Raw genomic sequence first — 16,304 nt, 5'->3', positions numbered from 1 at the left:
AAGACCGTTTTTTCGAACTTTAATTTTAAATTTTAAAAACTTACAAAATGCAGACCAGATAAAAACGGAGGGAATCTATTTTGCGTATCGTCAAGTAAACAGTTTCAAATATGAATGCGTCAAGTTGGAATACATCGATTTGAAACGTTTCAAATTGGAATGCATCGATCTGGAATACATCAAATTGGAATGTCTCAGGTTTGAATGCATCAAGTTGAAATGCATCAATTTGGTTGATTTGGAATACATCAAGGTGGAGTGCGTTAAGTCGGAATACACCAACTTGAAATACGTCAAGTTGATATATCAGAATTCGGCTTGAAATGCACCATTCCAAAACGAAAACTGCATTTCAAGCTGGTGTTCTGCATTTCCAATTCGCCCATTTGATTTTGTCCAGTATATGACGCCATAGGTTCAATACTTTTCTTTCTGAATATGTACAAATTCTATAAAAAAAAATCTGGTAGAAAATTTAAGTGAGAAAATATATTTTTACAAAATATCCAAAAATATTGTCATCAAAGAATTCAATAATTTAATTCAATTAATAATTTCAAATTAGAAAAAAATAATTTTATATACCTTGCTATTAGTCGAAATTTTTTCCATAAATTCTTCAATTTTCTTAATATTCGCAGAATAAAATTTTCACGATATCGTTAATTCCTCGAAAACTTCTGATAAAAGCTCAATCGCTGAAGTTTATATTTTAGCAAAGAAATATTTTTCCTTTCATTTTAAATGAAACTTTTTTGGCATACCTATAAGGTTTACGGTTGCGAAATAAGTCGTATTTTCTTTTTAACAAAAATTGCTGAAAATCTGGGATAAATAAAAACAAAAGTCTTTCTCGCGGAATATCTTGTAACGCTCAATTTGCGAAGTCTAGTTTTCTTTCTTTAAAGTTTCTTTCCCGAAAGTATCGCAATAGACCTTTTCATAAATTACGTCACGAACATCACTTGCCTCGTATTCAAATAATTTCCATAGTGATAATGTCCCTTGAGACATTAAAACGAGAAAAAAGATGTTCGTGACGTAATTTATGAAAAGGTCAATCCAAGGAAGTAGAATAAATACGTGATGCGCCATCTTTTCCAAAAGTGCGTCTTTGCCAGATGCTGATTCTACAGTTCTGCCTTGAGAACCGTGTTCCTTTCCTGGATGAGCTTTTCCATTATTGTGGTTCCTATATTACCAGATAAGGCTCTTTTTACATCTCAAGCTTCTTCTGCGATCTTTGTATAACCTTGCATTTTGCTGGAAAATTCAAAAATAGAGAGTTGCATTTTGTCGAAACGATTGTTGTAAAACCAAACTAGAAATATTTGTCAAATGTAGTATATAAAAAAGCCGTTTCAATTATTAAAAACTATTTCCGCAGTGCCTAGGAGGATTTTCAACTCAAATCATAGACTAGAGTCTACTTCTGGCTTATTAACTTTGCTTTCTAATAATTTTTGATGACTCTGAGTCCAGTGAAGTAGACTAGGAGCATTTGACGAGGTTACCATTTTGAAAAAAAATCCAAATAGTAAAAAAACTACCAGAAGTTGAAAAATATGATTAAGAATGAGAAAGAAGCATCAATAACAGATTTTAAATCCCTCATTTTCAGTGTACTCCGGGCTACTCAAACCACTGAACTAATTAAACCAAAATTTGCTCGATGAAACTGATAAAATTCTTGAAGTTATTAAGCCCAAGAAAAAAATCAAAATAAAGCAAAAATAAAAAAATGTAGTGTTTCCGGAAACCGGCCGGGTGAAAAAAGCAATTTTTCTGAGCTTTTTTCCTTCACCTGCATTCCGGAAACATTCCTGCAAACCGGTTATTTTTCCAATATCTCATAGGAAAGTCCCAGGGAGGGGAAATTGGGCAAAAAGGGGTACAAGGGTGTACCGCTGGTCAGGGTACCTTTTTCCACTTCCAAAGTCACAGGTGGGTCGCTAAAAATCCAGTCCAAACCAGTAGAAAAATTAGTTACTCGTAGGGTACCTTTTTTGGGGAAATCTTTAGAACAAAGTGGGATAATCAATTTTTTTTTTGGAATTTTAGTCCATTCAGGATCACTTTTTTCGCTAATGAGTCCAAAGTAGTGTCCATTTTTCGGTCGGTCGTCAAGGGTAGTAACCCCTTCTCCGCTAGCCCGGGGGCCATTTATAGCTTTTTGATAGACTGGATGGCGCTGATAAGTGACCCGGCGTAATTTGGCAGGCTTTATATTTTGACTTTGCTTGAGGTGGTAGCAAATACATGGCACTAGATCCAGTCCCTCTTTGAAGAAAAACAAACAGAAAATCCAATTTTTTTCAAATTTGGAGGTATTTTCATGTTTTTTTATCGTTTCATAAACTTTGATGAATTTCATTGTTATGTTGTTTTCGTATAATTTTTGAAAACGAATAAGTTTAAAAATCCAAGATGGCGATATCCTCTAGGCTACTTCACTTGATTCAGCGCCATCAAAAAGCAAAGTCAGTCAGTCAGAAGTAGACGTCTCCGCCCCCACAGAGGGAGGTATATTAACAAAAATATGATACCTGTAATATTTCTTTTCCCATATGGTAAAGAAGAATAAAACCAATCCCTGAAATCATTGAAAAAAATACTATTGAAGAAAATGAAAAATATTTATGAAATAGGTTAAATCATTGTAGGCCTCGTTTTCAAAGTGGTGTTGCAAAGATACTTCAGCGCAATGATAAATGATAAAACATCCCCTTCTCATAGACCCAGTGGGAACCCTCACTACTGGAATTGACCAAAATATCCCCCCAGTGGAAAATTATCCTCCATTTTTCGTCCCCGCTGAAAATAATCAAATAAACCAATCCTCACTGAAAAATATTATGCTATTCTTCCCATCCCCATACTAAATTTCTGACAAAAGAATTTAAATCCTCAGGGATAAAGAATATGGGAATATCAATCCCCATCGAGTTTCATTCCATCATTTTATCTCCCAATGGCTGAAAAATTCTACCGGGTCTGTGAAAAGGGGGTGTATAAGATATTGTGTATTTGCGTATTTGTGTCAAATGTTGTAGAAACCACTTTTTTCGTGAGTTGCTCGTCCCATTAGGTTTTTGGACAGAAGCAATTTTTTCCAGATAGAGTTCGAAAATAAGGTGTAAATCCTAAGTTAACACTTTTGATTGGCCGAGAAAGGTCGAACATTCCCATCTGGCCTTAAATTATCTTTGATCTAGCCTTAATCTCATTGGTTACAAGAGGAATTTCAACGTCAGTCTAACATAGAAATATTTAATTTACCTCTACTGTGATTATTAGAGCCATTATCTGCAAATAAAAAAATGTACATAAGATTTTGAAAAATGATACTCAATACAAGATGATTCAAGTTGGACAATCAACGCCATGTATTTGGCACAAAAGGGAGTTCCCTCAAAATTTAAAACTGCTTCAAAATACAGTTGTAAAGTAGAGTTTTAACATGAGAATTCAGATTTACGATTAAAATCTCATGTTCTAAAATCTCAGATTCTAAAAGGTCAAACATGATCCAATAAGACTGAGAATATAGCCTGCAAGTCACTTAACCCCTCCCAAATCGAAAAATCCAATGAAACAAAATAGAAGTACTGAAATTCTCGCCCCCGAGCTTCAAATTCTGAAAAACGTTAAAATACTCAAAATTATCAATATATTTCGAATATGATTGCAGACAATATTTTTGCCCGTTTAAAAGTTTTATTTTTACATAAGTGTTCACGTTTCATATCAAGACAGTGTCTGCCTAATGTTATATTGTGCTGAATAAACAAAACATTGTTTTTGTTCTTTTCCTCTTTCTGACCAAACTTGCTCCGCATCCGTGTCAATCCAATGTTAAAAAGCTTGTGAGTTAAAATTGATGAGTAAGCAAAGGATATCACTTTTATTTAAAAACAAAACTCTTAATGGTGGTACACTGAAAAATTGGTAAACGGTGTCATTACTTACGGTGGCAGTCCATTCGAATCCCCACAGATCGACAAGAGTTGAACCCAACAATGGTCCGATTGAACAACTGTAAAAAAGAAAAGGGGAAATATAATATGAAACAACCACTGTAGCCAAAATGCATTACACTTTTTATAACAATCAGTAAATTTTGACTGAAACTAGACTGTTCTTTTTTTTTTGAAATTTTCAGGCTTAAATGTTCTTACGATGTTCTTAACATGCTTAGTTTCTTTACTAAAAAAAACAGTACTTTCCAAAACAAAAACAGCCGTGAGATTAGTTTGGAGTAAAAATGTTTAGGAAAATAGGCTATTAAGTGAACGTAATAAAAATGTAAAAAGAGGCGTGATCGTGTTATGTGTCATATACAACGTGTATGTTTTACAGTAGATAATCCATAAGCCTCTATAACTCGAATGACTCCTTAACTTGAACAAAACATGGTCCCTTTAGGTAGCAAACTCTTATAAACAAGACCGATCCTATACTTCGAAATGGCCTTAACTCGATAACAAATTTCATTTTATTGTTCGTGATTAAGTTTTTATGGAAGTTCTATTGTAGACTAAAGGAACTCACCCTATTCCAAAACAGCCGTTAAATATACCAGAGATCAAAGTATCCGTTGCTATTGTTTGTGGAAGACCACTCTTCCTACAAGAAAAAACAAAATAAATATTTTGATAAAAAAATTCTTTCTAAAAGCATGATAAAACAACGACACCTTTAAGAAACAGTTACAGCTAACCTAAAGGTATCCGGAATCAAAGCTTATTCTTTGAAGGCGGTGATGGAATATTCCAGAAAAAATTTGAATATGAGGGGGTGGAGGATAAGACGTTTGTTGGAAATTCTCCCCCGGAAATTGCGACTTTTGACCCCCCGAACAACGGATCTCATCCCAGGAGATTTCAAAATAACCCCTAATCAGAGCAAGTTTGCCCCTAAAACAAAGCAAACTTTGTAGATTTTTCACTACCCCCCGGAAAAAAATATCCAATATATTCTCCACCCCCATGTACAAAAATTTTCTGGAAGAGCACAATGGCATTACGTAAGAACCATGAACTACCTACCAAGGGCATGGCGCCTGTCGCGAGTGCTGAACGGAATGAGAAACACACCATAAGGTACGGTCTATCATCCACACTTTTTTATTGGGGAAGAGAGCTAGGGGAAAGTGACCTGTCGAGTTAAAAGCTGAAAAGGCCAGAGATGAGTCTCCAACTTTTCTCAAGCAAGAAAAAGTGAAGCCTTAAGATTTGCACCGCAATTTAGAGTGACGGATTAAATTTAGCACTTTCCTTGTTTTTTAAGCGGTACATTTTTCAAAACCCGGAGGTGGAGTTTATTTTTAATCCGGCGTTTGCGGGAAAACCATTCTGATCACGCGTTTTAAATGGGAAATACGTGGCTTCATTTCCCATCCCAAGAGTTCCTTCTCTAGCCTCTTCGGGGCCTCAAACTCAATGAAGTGACCAAAAGAATTCTTTGGTGAAATCATTCCCCGGTCAATTGTTTGTTCCCTTCATGTTTTCTACTTACTTTCCAGACTTTTGCATATCACTGAGCAAAGGAACACAGAAGAATGCAGCACAAAAGCCAATGAAGCACATGCTAATCTCCACAAGTAATACTGAACTGAAAATGAGAAAACAGGAGATAATAAAATAAGTCAGTTTGTGACCGTAGTTGAAGGCGATCGGAAGGCTTCCTTTTCTTTAGATTTGAAAACGTCTATTAGTTACCCTATTAAAACTCTCTATTCTCATGAGAAAATAGATTGAATCTAGCTGCAATCCAGATATCAACTCCTTAGAGCTTTCTTTTTGTTCAATCCTGTCGTACTTTTTCAAATCTGCCGTCCTAGATGATAAAGGTCCCTAATAGCGATGTATCGGAGGATATCGAGGGCGACAGTAAGTTAAGTCGACGCAAAACAAAGTCGATAGTTGATGTACAGCTCTATATCGAGTATTATTTACTTGGAGTTTTTGATTTTTCTAAAAAACGATGCATTGTGTGATTGTTTCGGGAGTATTACAATAGAATTCCCTCGAGGAATTCCTAGGAGATTTCTATTGTAATACTCCCGAAACAATCCCACAATGCATCGCTTTTTAAGAAAAATCAAAAACTCCAATGAGATCTAATTTTGAAATTTTCATTACCCTTTCAAGAAGTTTTGGAACAGTGGGCTTGGGCCGAGTAAGAAATAACTTAAAGCAGTTGTAAAGTGTCCGATGATCATCAAGTGGCGACCGCTTATCTAGAAAAAAAAAAGATCTGTAAAGTACAAAGAAGGACTAGATGTCACAAAAATGTTGACTGAAGTTCTGGGAAAAAAGTCTCCCTAAGGGTGGCAAAAACGTCCAAAAATGGACAAAGTTTTCGAAATTCAGTCTTTCTAAGGGTCAATTTACATATGAAATTTTGGGGATAAAGTCTCCCTAAGGGTGGCAAAAACGTCAAAAAAAATGGATAAAATTTTCGAAATTCAGTCTCTCTAAGGGTCAATTTACACACCCATCATCTCGCAAACCTAGAACCCCCCCGCCACGGGTTTAGACTTTGCGCCAATTTTAATCCGTGTAGAGTAATATAGGTCTTAATATATGATAATACCAGAATTCTTAAACCTTCTTATCACATATTGCTCCAACGATGGGCGTCCCAACCACATATAGAAAGGAGGTCATGAAGAAAACAAGTCCAATCTGCTCTGATGTTATGCCTGGCTGAAAAAAGCGAGAATAAGAGTATTAATGCCATAAGGCGAGACCAATTTGATTAGTTGTTTTACGGGCCCCACCGACCCTGAAATTACAAAAAATCGAAATAAAATTAAAATTGATTTTTGTAGTACATTTCTATTTTCATTGCTTTACAGACTGCTCAAAATTTTGGTAGTTTTTCCAAGGTTTCGAGAATTTTATGTTCAATTTTTTATTTTATCTATGAATTCGAGCTTTTTGTGTCTTTATATTTTCTATTTCGCATTTTTGTCAAGATGTAGTAGTTTTTGTTGCCTTTTTATGAGATTTTATAGGTGAAATTCTACTTTTATTTTTATTTTTTCGCCGACCGACCATAGCCCTCTTTTTCGGGTTGGTCCGTAAAACAACAAATTAATTTGGCCTCACCTCAGAGAACTAATTTTTAAACGTTAAATTTTTAACATTTAGACCTTCGAAATATGACCTTTATGACCTAATTTGGGTTCGAAATTGACTCGTGCTAACATTGAAATTGACATTCTACATAAAAACTAGGGGGAGCTAGGTATATGGTATGTTTTGAAAACTCGATGAAGTCCTATTGAACACTAGACTATGCTATAGTCTAATAAAACAAGTCACTATCTAAGAAATAAGCCCAAAATCAAAGAAAATTCACAAACAGGCTTTTTGCCGAAAAGAGTTATACATATAGGTTAAACCATATCTTCCCGCCTTTACTATCACTGTAACGATAACATCGTCTAGTTGAACACCAGTCACTAAAAACTTACATCTATCTTTAATAAGTATGGTGTCAACGTTGGGTCAAAGAACGCTAAGATCGTCCCACAGCTCACAATACAGATGGCTGAAATGCAAGAAAGAAAGGATAATCTAAAAGACATTATTTAATGCACCAATTGCTTACATGGCATTTTCAACAAAAGGATTAGGACAAAGTTTGAGAAATAGACCTTTTCATAAATTACGTCACTTACCTCGTTTTGAAATTATTGGACGATTATCTTGACGAAAATATTGGTAATCGATTCCCAGAGGAGTCCATAAGAAGTTCATACTATTTATAAAAGCAACACTTGAAGACTCTAGGGATTTAATCACCTTGGCTATGGTTTCAAAACGAGGCAGTCGTTGTACTCTTAATAATTTATAAAAAAAGTTTATTCTTTTTTAAAACCGGTTCCTCAGCGTAAAGGACGCGTCTTTCTTCTTTATCATAAAAGAGGATATCTGTAATGAAACTCAGCTTTGAAGAGCTTGGAGCTGAGTTAACACGGATTAATTTTCTTGTTGCTAGCCTTATTAAAGGGTACAACTAACTCTCTCTAATTCGAATCTCTATTATTCGATAAATTCTCTGTAATCCGAACTAAAATATTTGTCCCCTCAACTAAAAAGTGGATTAAATTGCTCTCTGTAATTCGAATCTTTCTCAAATTCGAACACTTTTGGTCCATTGAAAATCAAATTAAAGAGAGCAACAACCGTATGAATTTATGAAACGCTATCACTATCCTTGTAAAGTTTTATCGAATTTATATAAGTAATAAAAGTCTTACAAATCTACTTACAAATGACGAATATTCCAGGTACTTTAAGAGTTTGAATAAGTGAGCCTATTTCTTCATCTTCTTTGGCTCGAACATTCCCATTTTTGGAGGTATTGTGGAAAGCTGGAGAAAAATAAATTATTATCCATATAGCGGTCATTAAGTAAGCCATTAAAGATTCGAACGGCAGGCGGTATTGAAAGGTTCTATGACTCAAATAGTCATACCCGCGCTGAGAAAACTAAGGCGTCGTGCTTCAGAGGGCTGAAATATCATTAACCGCCCTGGTTATAGGGCGATAACGTCATTTGCAGCCCGCTCGGAACTTTATTGAAGTCGTTGCATTGAAGCGAAAAGACTTGGCTGACGCTAAAAAAAACGTTGTTTGAATATCCGATATGGATAATAATAGTAATAGCGTTATACTTTCGTTCGTTGTTGTCATTAATTCTACCCTTGCAGTTTGATTATTAGCCCTCTAGTGCCATTTGCGCCCTCCGCTTCGCCACGGGCCCAAATGACACTCTCGGGCTAATAATCAAACTGCGCGGGCAGAAAATAACAACAGCGACCTCAAACTGAACGCTATTGTTATATTATAAAAACATTTAAAGTCAACTCTCTCTTTAATTCGAACCTCTATTATTCAAATCTTTCTGTAACTTGAACAGTACAGGGTGTCCCTAATAAAAGTATCGAGTTTGAACATGCGATTGAGTAGAAAGTTTTAAGTGTGTATTCACAAAATTGTATTTTAAGCTCTCCCTCTTTTTTCTTTGTCATTACGATTAATTTATACGTTGTAACTACCTTTTGTAATGAGCCTATGTGATGGAGAACGTTCTTATATTTTAGCGATAACACACACAAACTTTTTTATTCAATCGCATGTTCAAACTCGATACTTTTATTAGGGACACCCTGTATAAGAAAGCCGCGGCTGGAATGATAACATCTGAATTTCTGTTGTTCTATCTCTGTCGTATTTGATGACTATTTGTTGATCAAGAAATCAGTAATGTAGCATCTTTAAAGGTAAATTTTATTGGTTTGTCGTTAATACTTACTTCTCAGTGCGTTTTTGACATAAATGATAGGCCCTCGATAATACACTTGTATTATAAAATCATTGTTGAAAAATCAACACTAAGAAATTTAAACAAGCACAAAATGGGTGGGCTGAAAGAACTCAAAAATTAATGAGGTGCCTCGAAATGCCTTCACAATAATTCAGTGAAATCTATTTAGAAATCAATAGAAAAAGTACATCAAGATAATACTGTGAAAATTTCAAACCAGCACCTTCAAAACTTATCATTTAAACTGACAGGAGAGTTGTCATCTTGAATATAGTTCTTATAATTTCAATTTTGGCGAAAACTATTGTTTCCACAAAATACCCCTAAAATATGTCCAAAATTAGTTCAAGTGTTCTTGGGTACAGATTCAAAGATATCTAGCAACAAAAAAACTTTTTGCGAAGGAAAATAAGAACAATTTCAAAAACTATCTACCAATGATAAACTGAGCATCTTGATGTTCTTATAAAGTTCGGAGACAGAGATGGAACAGCAATTAACTGAAAAGACAATGCGGTACATATTCCAGCCCCGGCTTTCTTATACTATGCTTGAACTAAAAAATTCTTTGTCCCTTGAAGATCGAATTAGAGAGAGAATTGACTGGGTTTATAGAAACATAGTCTGTGTAAAAATCATAGTTGTTCGTAAATTTCAACTACATCATTTCATTGTGATTCGCGATGAGGAGGGGGGATTACTTAGGCAAAGATAGATTATAATGGGGGTCGCGTACGGTGAGGGTTGAGATTTTCTCCTTTTTGGGGGGTTTTCTCCCCTCTTTAAGTACGAAAACAACCAAGCCAAGATTTCTCTAAGGATAGCAAATATCTCTGAGGTTTGGAAATCTTTTCGAAAATTATCTCATTAAAGGTCACTTTCTCGCCGATTTAGTCTATCGGTTTTCGGAAATCAAACGACAAAGCCTCGGCCTCAACGTCTTTTTCCTGAAAACTGTAATTTTCCGCTACAGACACTTTACGTATTTACAGTGTGTCAAGCTTTCATAAAGAGTAAAATACTCGCGCCTTTTCCACAGCGACAATGGCGATTCAAATTTGATGTTGACAGTTTGTCTTCTGTCTCTGTGGTTGGTTCTTTACCTTTTGGATCCGAGCATGCATTTTCGTTTCTCTGAATTAAGAATCTGAATTTGCCTGCTTGGTAGGACAAAATACTCATTACCTAAACTGGGCTTAGAGTAATTGAAATAAGATTAAAATTCTGTGTTCAACCAATAGATATTAAATTCTCAAGATAATTGAATAAGTTTTTAAGATTGAAATATTAAAGGTTTTGTTTTTAAATAAGAGTGATATCGTTTGCTTACTCATCAATTTTAATTATCAAGCTTTTTCACATTGGATTAACAAGGATGTGGAGCAAGATTGGTCGGAAAGAGGAAAATAAAAACATTTTTTTGCTTATATCAGCATAATATAACAATAGTAAGACACTGTCCCGATATGAAATACGTGTCTGATATGAAACGGAAACACTTATGTAAAAAGTAAACCTCTAAATAAACAAGAGCGAATACCAAAAGATGGTGTGAGAGGTGCGCAGTCCTTGGAATAATCTACCAACCGACGTCGTCAAATCTGAAACCGTGTTCCAATTCAAGGTTAACCTGGATGAAGCATTGAAAGAAAGACCGCAAAGATTCCAGCAACCAAACGGGATAGAAGAGAACTTTGAAATTCCGTACTGAAAATAAGGAATTTTTTCTAAGCAGCCTTATTGTAGACCCTTTCGGATAAGCAGAGGAATTCATTTAATAAGTCATAAAATCTCGCATTAATTATAAGTATTTTTTTAGCCAATCAGATTGCTCATATTTTTCATGTCGACGATAAGAAACAAACTATACTTTGATGAATAATATCTCATAAATATATTAAAATTTAGTACTAAGGCATAGAACAAAATTGTAAAAAGTGTGTGAAAAAAACTATTTGTAATTGAATCAATGATTCGATTAATTTCTCAGTATGGGTTACTTAAAAAAAAATAAAAATAACTTATTGAAAAGTTGAAAATTGAGGTTTTTACAGTACATGACTGAGAAGTTTCAAGTGATGTTCAATCTATAAAATGCCAATAGTTTTATCATTCATCATTTTGGTGACTTTAAATAAAATTTATTGAAATCCCAAGAGCAGTTCTTAAAAATTTGAAACAGAGATGTTGATTTTATTTTGGGCGGTCTTCATTAATGTTGCGCTCAAATGTATACATGCAAAGGTACACATTTACGATGCTATCGTCCGTTTAATATATTATTATGATATAGCATGATATTAATATGATATTGTATATTATAAAACGTAATATGTTGCGCGGCGGATTGAGTCTGTGTTTAAGACAACAGCTACCCCCGAAAAAAAATTCCCGTCTCCACGTTAGTTCCTCTTAGATGAAACTCGTCTTAGACTATAGCATAGTCTAAGGTACATATTGCTAAAGGCTGGGACGGTTTTAGGGTGGTAAAATGCGGAAAATGAGGTGTATTGACTTTAAAAGATTCTTGCAACTAAAAATATTATTTCTTTCAGACATTCTGTGGAAGGGAAAGACCTGAGAATAATCACGGTGTTCACCCATTAGTGCTGATAGGTGACCAAGGTAAAATCCTTAATACAGCTTTAAATATACATACTCCCACTTTTTTTATAAGAACATCCAAACTTTTTCAAAGCCTTCAAATCAGATGTTCTTAAACTTTTGTCGTTTCTTTAAGCCTAAAAATGTTTTTTTGTTCACCATTTTATGAGTAATCTTGTGCGACTTTCTAATTAGAGTTTGTACTAGTAATCTCATGGTTATGAGGGAAATTCGGGATAAATTTCCCGAGGTCAATTTTGAAATTTTTTGAAATTTCCCGAGTGCAACGAGGGAAATTTAAAATATTTCGAAATTTGACCGAGGGTAATTTATCCAGAATTTCACGAAAAAAAGCATGGGATTCCTGGTTAATCTCATGGTTTGGATTGAAATTCTAACAATCTTGAAAGACGTCAATTTAACACTTGAAATTAATCTGAAACTTTAAAAAAGAGGTCTCAAAAAAGTTATAGAAAAGCGATCGAGTTTTAATTAGATAGCATTCCATTTACTTAAGCCTTCGGAGTTAGTAAGAAATTCGAAAAAGATGATGAATTTCCAAACGATGGAAATTTCACTTTTGCGGGAAATTACAAAATCTTGGAGGGAAATTACAAAGGCTAGGAGGGAGATTACAAGTTCGCGGGAAATTACAAATTAACGTAAGCAAAAAGGTCAATCGAATTTCAATCAACCATGAGATTAGAGATCTAACTAAGCCTTAACTTGTTCTAAACTTTTCGGTCCGTGTTCTAATATAGTTTGCTCTTATGAGGAACGTGTATAACCTTTTTCAATGAATTTCCTGTTACTACAGAGCTAATAATGGGATATTAAAAAAAAAAAAAAAATTTCACCCATTTTTAAAGTCGAGCACCTGAAGATAAGAAATTTTAGCGAATGAACCCATTCGTCAATTTTGGTGGAATTTGGAGAGAATTAATTTTGGCGAACGACCCATTTTTGTTCAATATTTTAGCTGAAAAAAGAGAGAAAAAAGAAGGGTTTTTAGGAGATGTAGACTAATATGAGAGAAAATTGAATTTGGCGAGAATTTATTTTGGCGAATGACTTTCCGCCAGCATTTCTTCCCTTAAGGTAGTCTCCTAACCTGTTTGCATCGCTAAGGATTGATTGTCCACTTTATAACACGTTATTATTTTTTCAGAACAATTATTACAGGCAGGGACCAAACTGGCTGAACTCCCAAACTTGTCCCCTGAATGGAGTTTATCATTCGCGGTTCGTTTACACGCTGATACTACATCAACGGGTTATTGTAACTTGGTGCAGTTAACAAAACAAAACCACGCTAGCGGATATGGCGATAGAACACCTTTAATCTCGGTTAAGACACCAAGCCGAAGAATCCATATTACGTCATCAATAAATACCGAATGGAACCATGCTTGGGAAAATTTGATATTAAATATTGATCAAACTTACCAAATGGAGGTTCACCAACGATATGTCAGTAATGGTCATTACAGATATTTCATCATGATTGATGGAGTTAAAGTTTATAGTGTTCTGAACACTGATGCTCGGCAGTTTTACAATGTGAAAGTTTACGCGAGTAATCCGTTTATCGATGCATGCCCTGCCTATATTAAAAACTTAAAAGTTACAAACTTTTTGTAAAGCTTTGAAGTATGTATATAATGCAAGTTTTTTTTCTTCATTATTTTCACTATAGTACACGCCTGTATGTGATAATTTACAACTAACGGTTAACTCTAATCTAATTCGAACCACTATCATTTAAATCTTTCTATAATTCGAACTTAAACATTGTTCCCTTCGGAAAATATGGTAAAATCCTCTCCGTATTTCGAATCTTTCTATGTTGGTCCCTTGAAAATCGAACTAGAGAGATAGTCAACTTTACTTCTCCGACAAGCATGGCAAGGATTCCGTGAAAAATCTCCACGGCCGGGAAAGGCTGTCTAGAAAAGTGCTCTTGAAGGGTAGCCAACGCAGAAGGCTGCATTATTTAACGTTTTACACCAATGGTGCTCAGATTTGGAATTTTCAAGCCTTAAAAGGTTAATATCAGAGTTGATTTTGGCCTAGCATCGGGCCTTTCATTAGCATGTTGCCGTCCGTGGTGCTGTATGTCCGTATTTGAAGAAAAAGCGCTTTGTAAATTCAAGTTCACTTAGGAAGAAACGGCACTTTGTAACAATCAGTACCGAACGAATTCGTGCCGCTTTATTTGGTTTCTTGTTTACTTACTAAATTACTTGATTTGAAAAATCAGAAATTAAATACTCAAAGACTATACGGGTGTTATCTGATATTCTGTGGGAGATTAGCGGCCGCCAACGCTAAAGCTCTAAAGGAGCAGGCTAACTTCCCATCGGAGCGGAATGAAAGTCAGCCTTTGATGTGCCGAATCCCCAGGGCTGGGTTACCAGGCTTCCCGCTGCAAAATCCTTGACACGGTCTCGCCACATTCCGTAATTTAAACCATCCAGATGTTAAAGATTTTTCCGACTTTCAGAGCTTTAGCGTGTCGGATGAAAATTTCTGCATAGCATCTGGGTGCCAGATAAATAAGGGTGATTATATGTAAACGTTGTGAAACGTTAAAAATACAATTTAGAACTAAAAAGATTTTAAACTATATTTAGTTCAGATAGAAAATCTACAATTACTGCAATAATATTTGGCAGTAAACACTGATTTTTGATGTTAAAATTTATTTCCCCTTCCCCCCAAGCTTCAATGGTTGAGTCTGCCTTCTTCAACCATTGAAATTAGGGGGGGGGGATTTAGGAGAGGGAAGTGAGTAAATCCAGTGTTTTTTTTTAACAATCATGGACAAAAGGTTGCAGACAAATGAAATTTCAGTGAAAAATTATGAGAAATAGAGCAAAATGACTCCAATGTGTCTGAAAAAGGAGGGAAGTTAAGAAAAACACTTTTGAAGTCGTTGCATTGCTTTTGAATTGCTTTTGAAGGAACCACAAGCAAAAAATCAACGTTTTGATACTGGTGTAAGCCAGTTAATCAAGCCCTTGTGGGTAACTAGCCCTTGTGGGTAACTAGCCCTTGTGGGTAACTAGCCCTTGTGGGTAACTAGCCCTTGTGGGTAACTATGACAGGCTTAGGATGGGTTTGGAAAGCACCCAGAACCTCTTGGGAACTTTTTTTTGATCGATATTGAAGTATTTTGCAAATATTGCAGAAGTCTATAACCCTTTTGTCCATGATTGTAGGCTGGTGCCAATAAATTATTGCACTGATTGTAGCGTGGAGGGTTTTGTGTATTTTCTCCAAGGGGATCAATTTAAGATGTTTTTTTTTCAATGGGATGATTTTTTGGGTTAAATCACACCACAACTAGTTGTTTGTTGATACGTAATATGTATCGGACAGTTGCGAGTATAATATGAGAAATATTTTACGAGTTCCGAGATTTTTCCGTACAATATTTTCCGAGCCTTTAGACGAGAAAAATATATGGAAAATCCGGAACGAGTAAAATATTTCCATATTGTACAAGTAAATGTCTGATAACTGGTTTATCCGTGACCCAAAAAACGCACTCTTTAGGTGAGAAAAAAGCGCAGGGCACTTTTGTAGTAGCCTATACTAGACGTCACCCGCGTTTTTTCTACGCAATTAACGTATATTCCACTTTGCGACTTTTTCGAATGTTTTGAGCCCAGGTTTTCGGGCTCTAAACATTCGATTTTTAACGTCACTTTAAACTTTTGAAGCTGTTGCAGTAGGGAAAAATCGAATTTGCGTCAAAACCCTTGAAAGGCTTCTATTTTTCAAAAATCGTCAAAGTGGAACTCACTAAGAAACGAGATAAAAAATCCCGGTTTTTAGTGAGGTGCTTGCTACTTTTGTAGCGGTGTGACGTTAGTTTGCTGCTACCGCTACAATGCAACAACATCTTTCCTTCAATTTATATTTTGTACATGTAAAATACAAGACTATTTTTAACCAATCAGATTGCAGATATTTTTTGGATCGCCGATAAAATGTTTTTCTTTATTTGGAGACATTTGAATCTATTTTCTGACATGAAGAAATCAAAACTGAAACATTCATTTTGCTGCGGTCGGGAGGCTATTCAATGGAGAGAAAAACATCATTCATTTAAATGTTATCTAGGCAACTAAATTTTCAAATACGATATTATCGATTCTAAAGAAGAAAGCAGCGACTATTCATGATATTGAAATCATTCTTTATTTTGTCATTTTGGTATGAAAACAATATGATGTAATTTTTTGATTAAATTTTAAGTAAAAAAAAAATCAGAAATCTTCACAAGGAGAAATCTTCTGTATCCACAAGACAAGACAAGACATGGTTGTTGGTCAACAATATCTTCTAATTTT

The 16,304-nt window shown here is 35.1% G+C and overlaps 2 protein-coding genes across 2 annotated transcripts in view; one reads left to right on the top strand and one right to left on the bottom strand.

Annotated features, from left to right (window-relative positions):
* Nucleotides 1-767: 767 nt before the first annotated feature.
* LOC136798287 (MFS-type transporter SLC18B1-like) overlaps nt 768-16,304 on the bottom strand; it is a 59,209-nt gene continuing 43,672 nt past the window's right edge. The window contains exons 4-13 of the mRNA XM_067054875.1: nt 8,285-8,386; nt 7,484-7,560; nt 6,612-6,710; nt 6,144-6,241; nt 5,518-5,613; nt 4,552-4,626; nt 3,970-4,036; nt 3,280-3,306; nt 2,547-2,593; nt 768-1,263 (exon numbers count right to left, since the gene is read on the bottom strand). Of these exons, the coding sequence (XP_066910976.1) occupies nt 1,224-1,263; nt 2,547-2,593; nt 3,280-3,306; nt 3,970-4,036; nt 4,552-4,626; nt 5,518-5,613; nt 6,144-6,241; nt 6,612-6,710; nt 7,484-7,560; nt 8,285-8,386 (728 nt within the window). The 3' untranslated portion in view covers nt 768-1,223. The remainder of the gene's footprint in view (nt 1,264-2,546; nt 2,594-3,279; nt 3,307-3,969; nt 4,037-4,551; nt 4,627-5,517; nt 5,614-6,143; nt 6,242-6,611; nt 6,711-7,483; nt 7,561-8,284; nt 8,387-16,304) is intronic.
* Nucleotides 11,393-13,775, top strand: LOC136798283 (uncharacterized). The gene is made up of 3 exons (XM_067054871.1): nt 11,393-11,586; nt 11,898-11,967; nt 13,115-13,775. Exons 1-3 carry the CDS (start codon nt 11,527-11,529, stop codon nt 13,585-13,587), a joined length of 603 nt encoding a protein of 200 aa, XP_066910972.1. The 5' UTR covers nt 11,393-11,526; the 3' UTR covers nt 13,588-13,775.

The sequence above is a fragment of the Clytia hemisphaerica genome, unplaced genomic scaffold (genome assembly GCF_902728285.1).
Source record: "Clytia hemisphaerica strain Z4C2 unplaced genomic scaffold, Clytia hemisphaerica genome assembly, whole genome shotgun sequence".
NCBI lineage: Eukaryota > Metazoa > Cnidaria > Hydrozoa > Leptothecata > Clytiidae > Clytia > Clytia hemisphaerica.
Note: the sequence above shows the minus strand (reverse complement) of the source record. Positions and strands in the feature narration are given on the sequence as shown.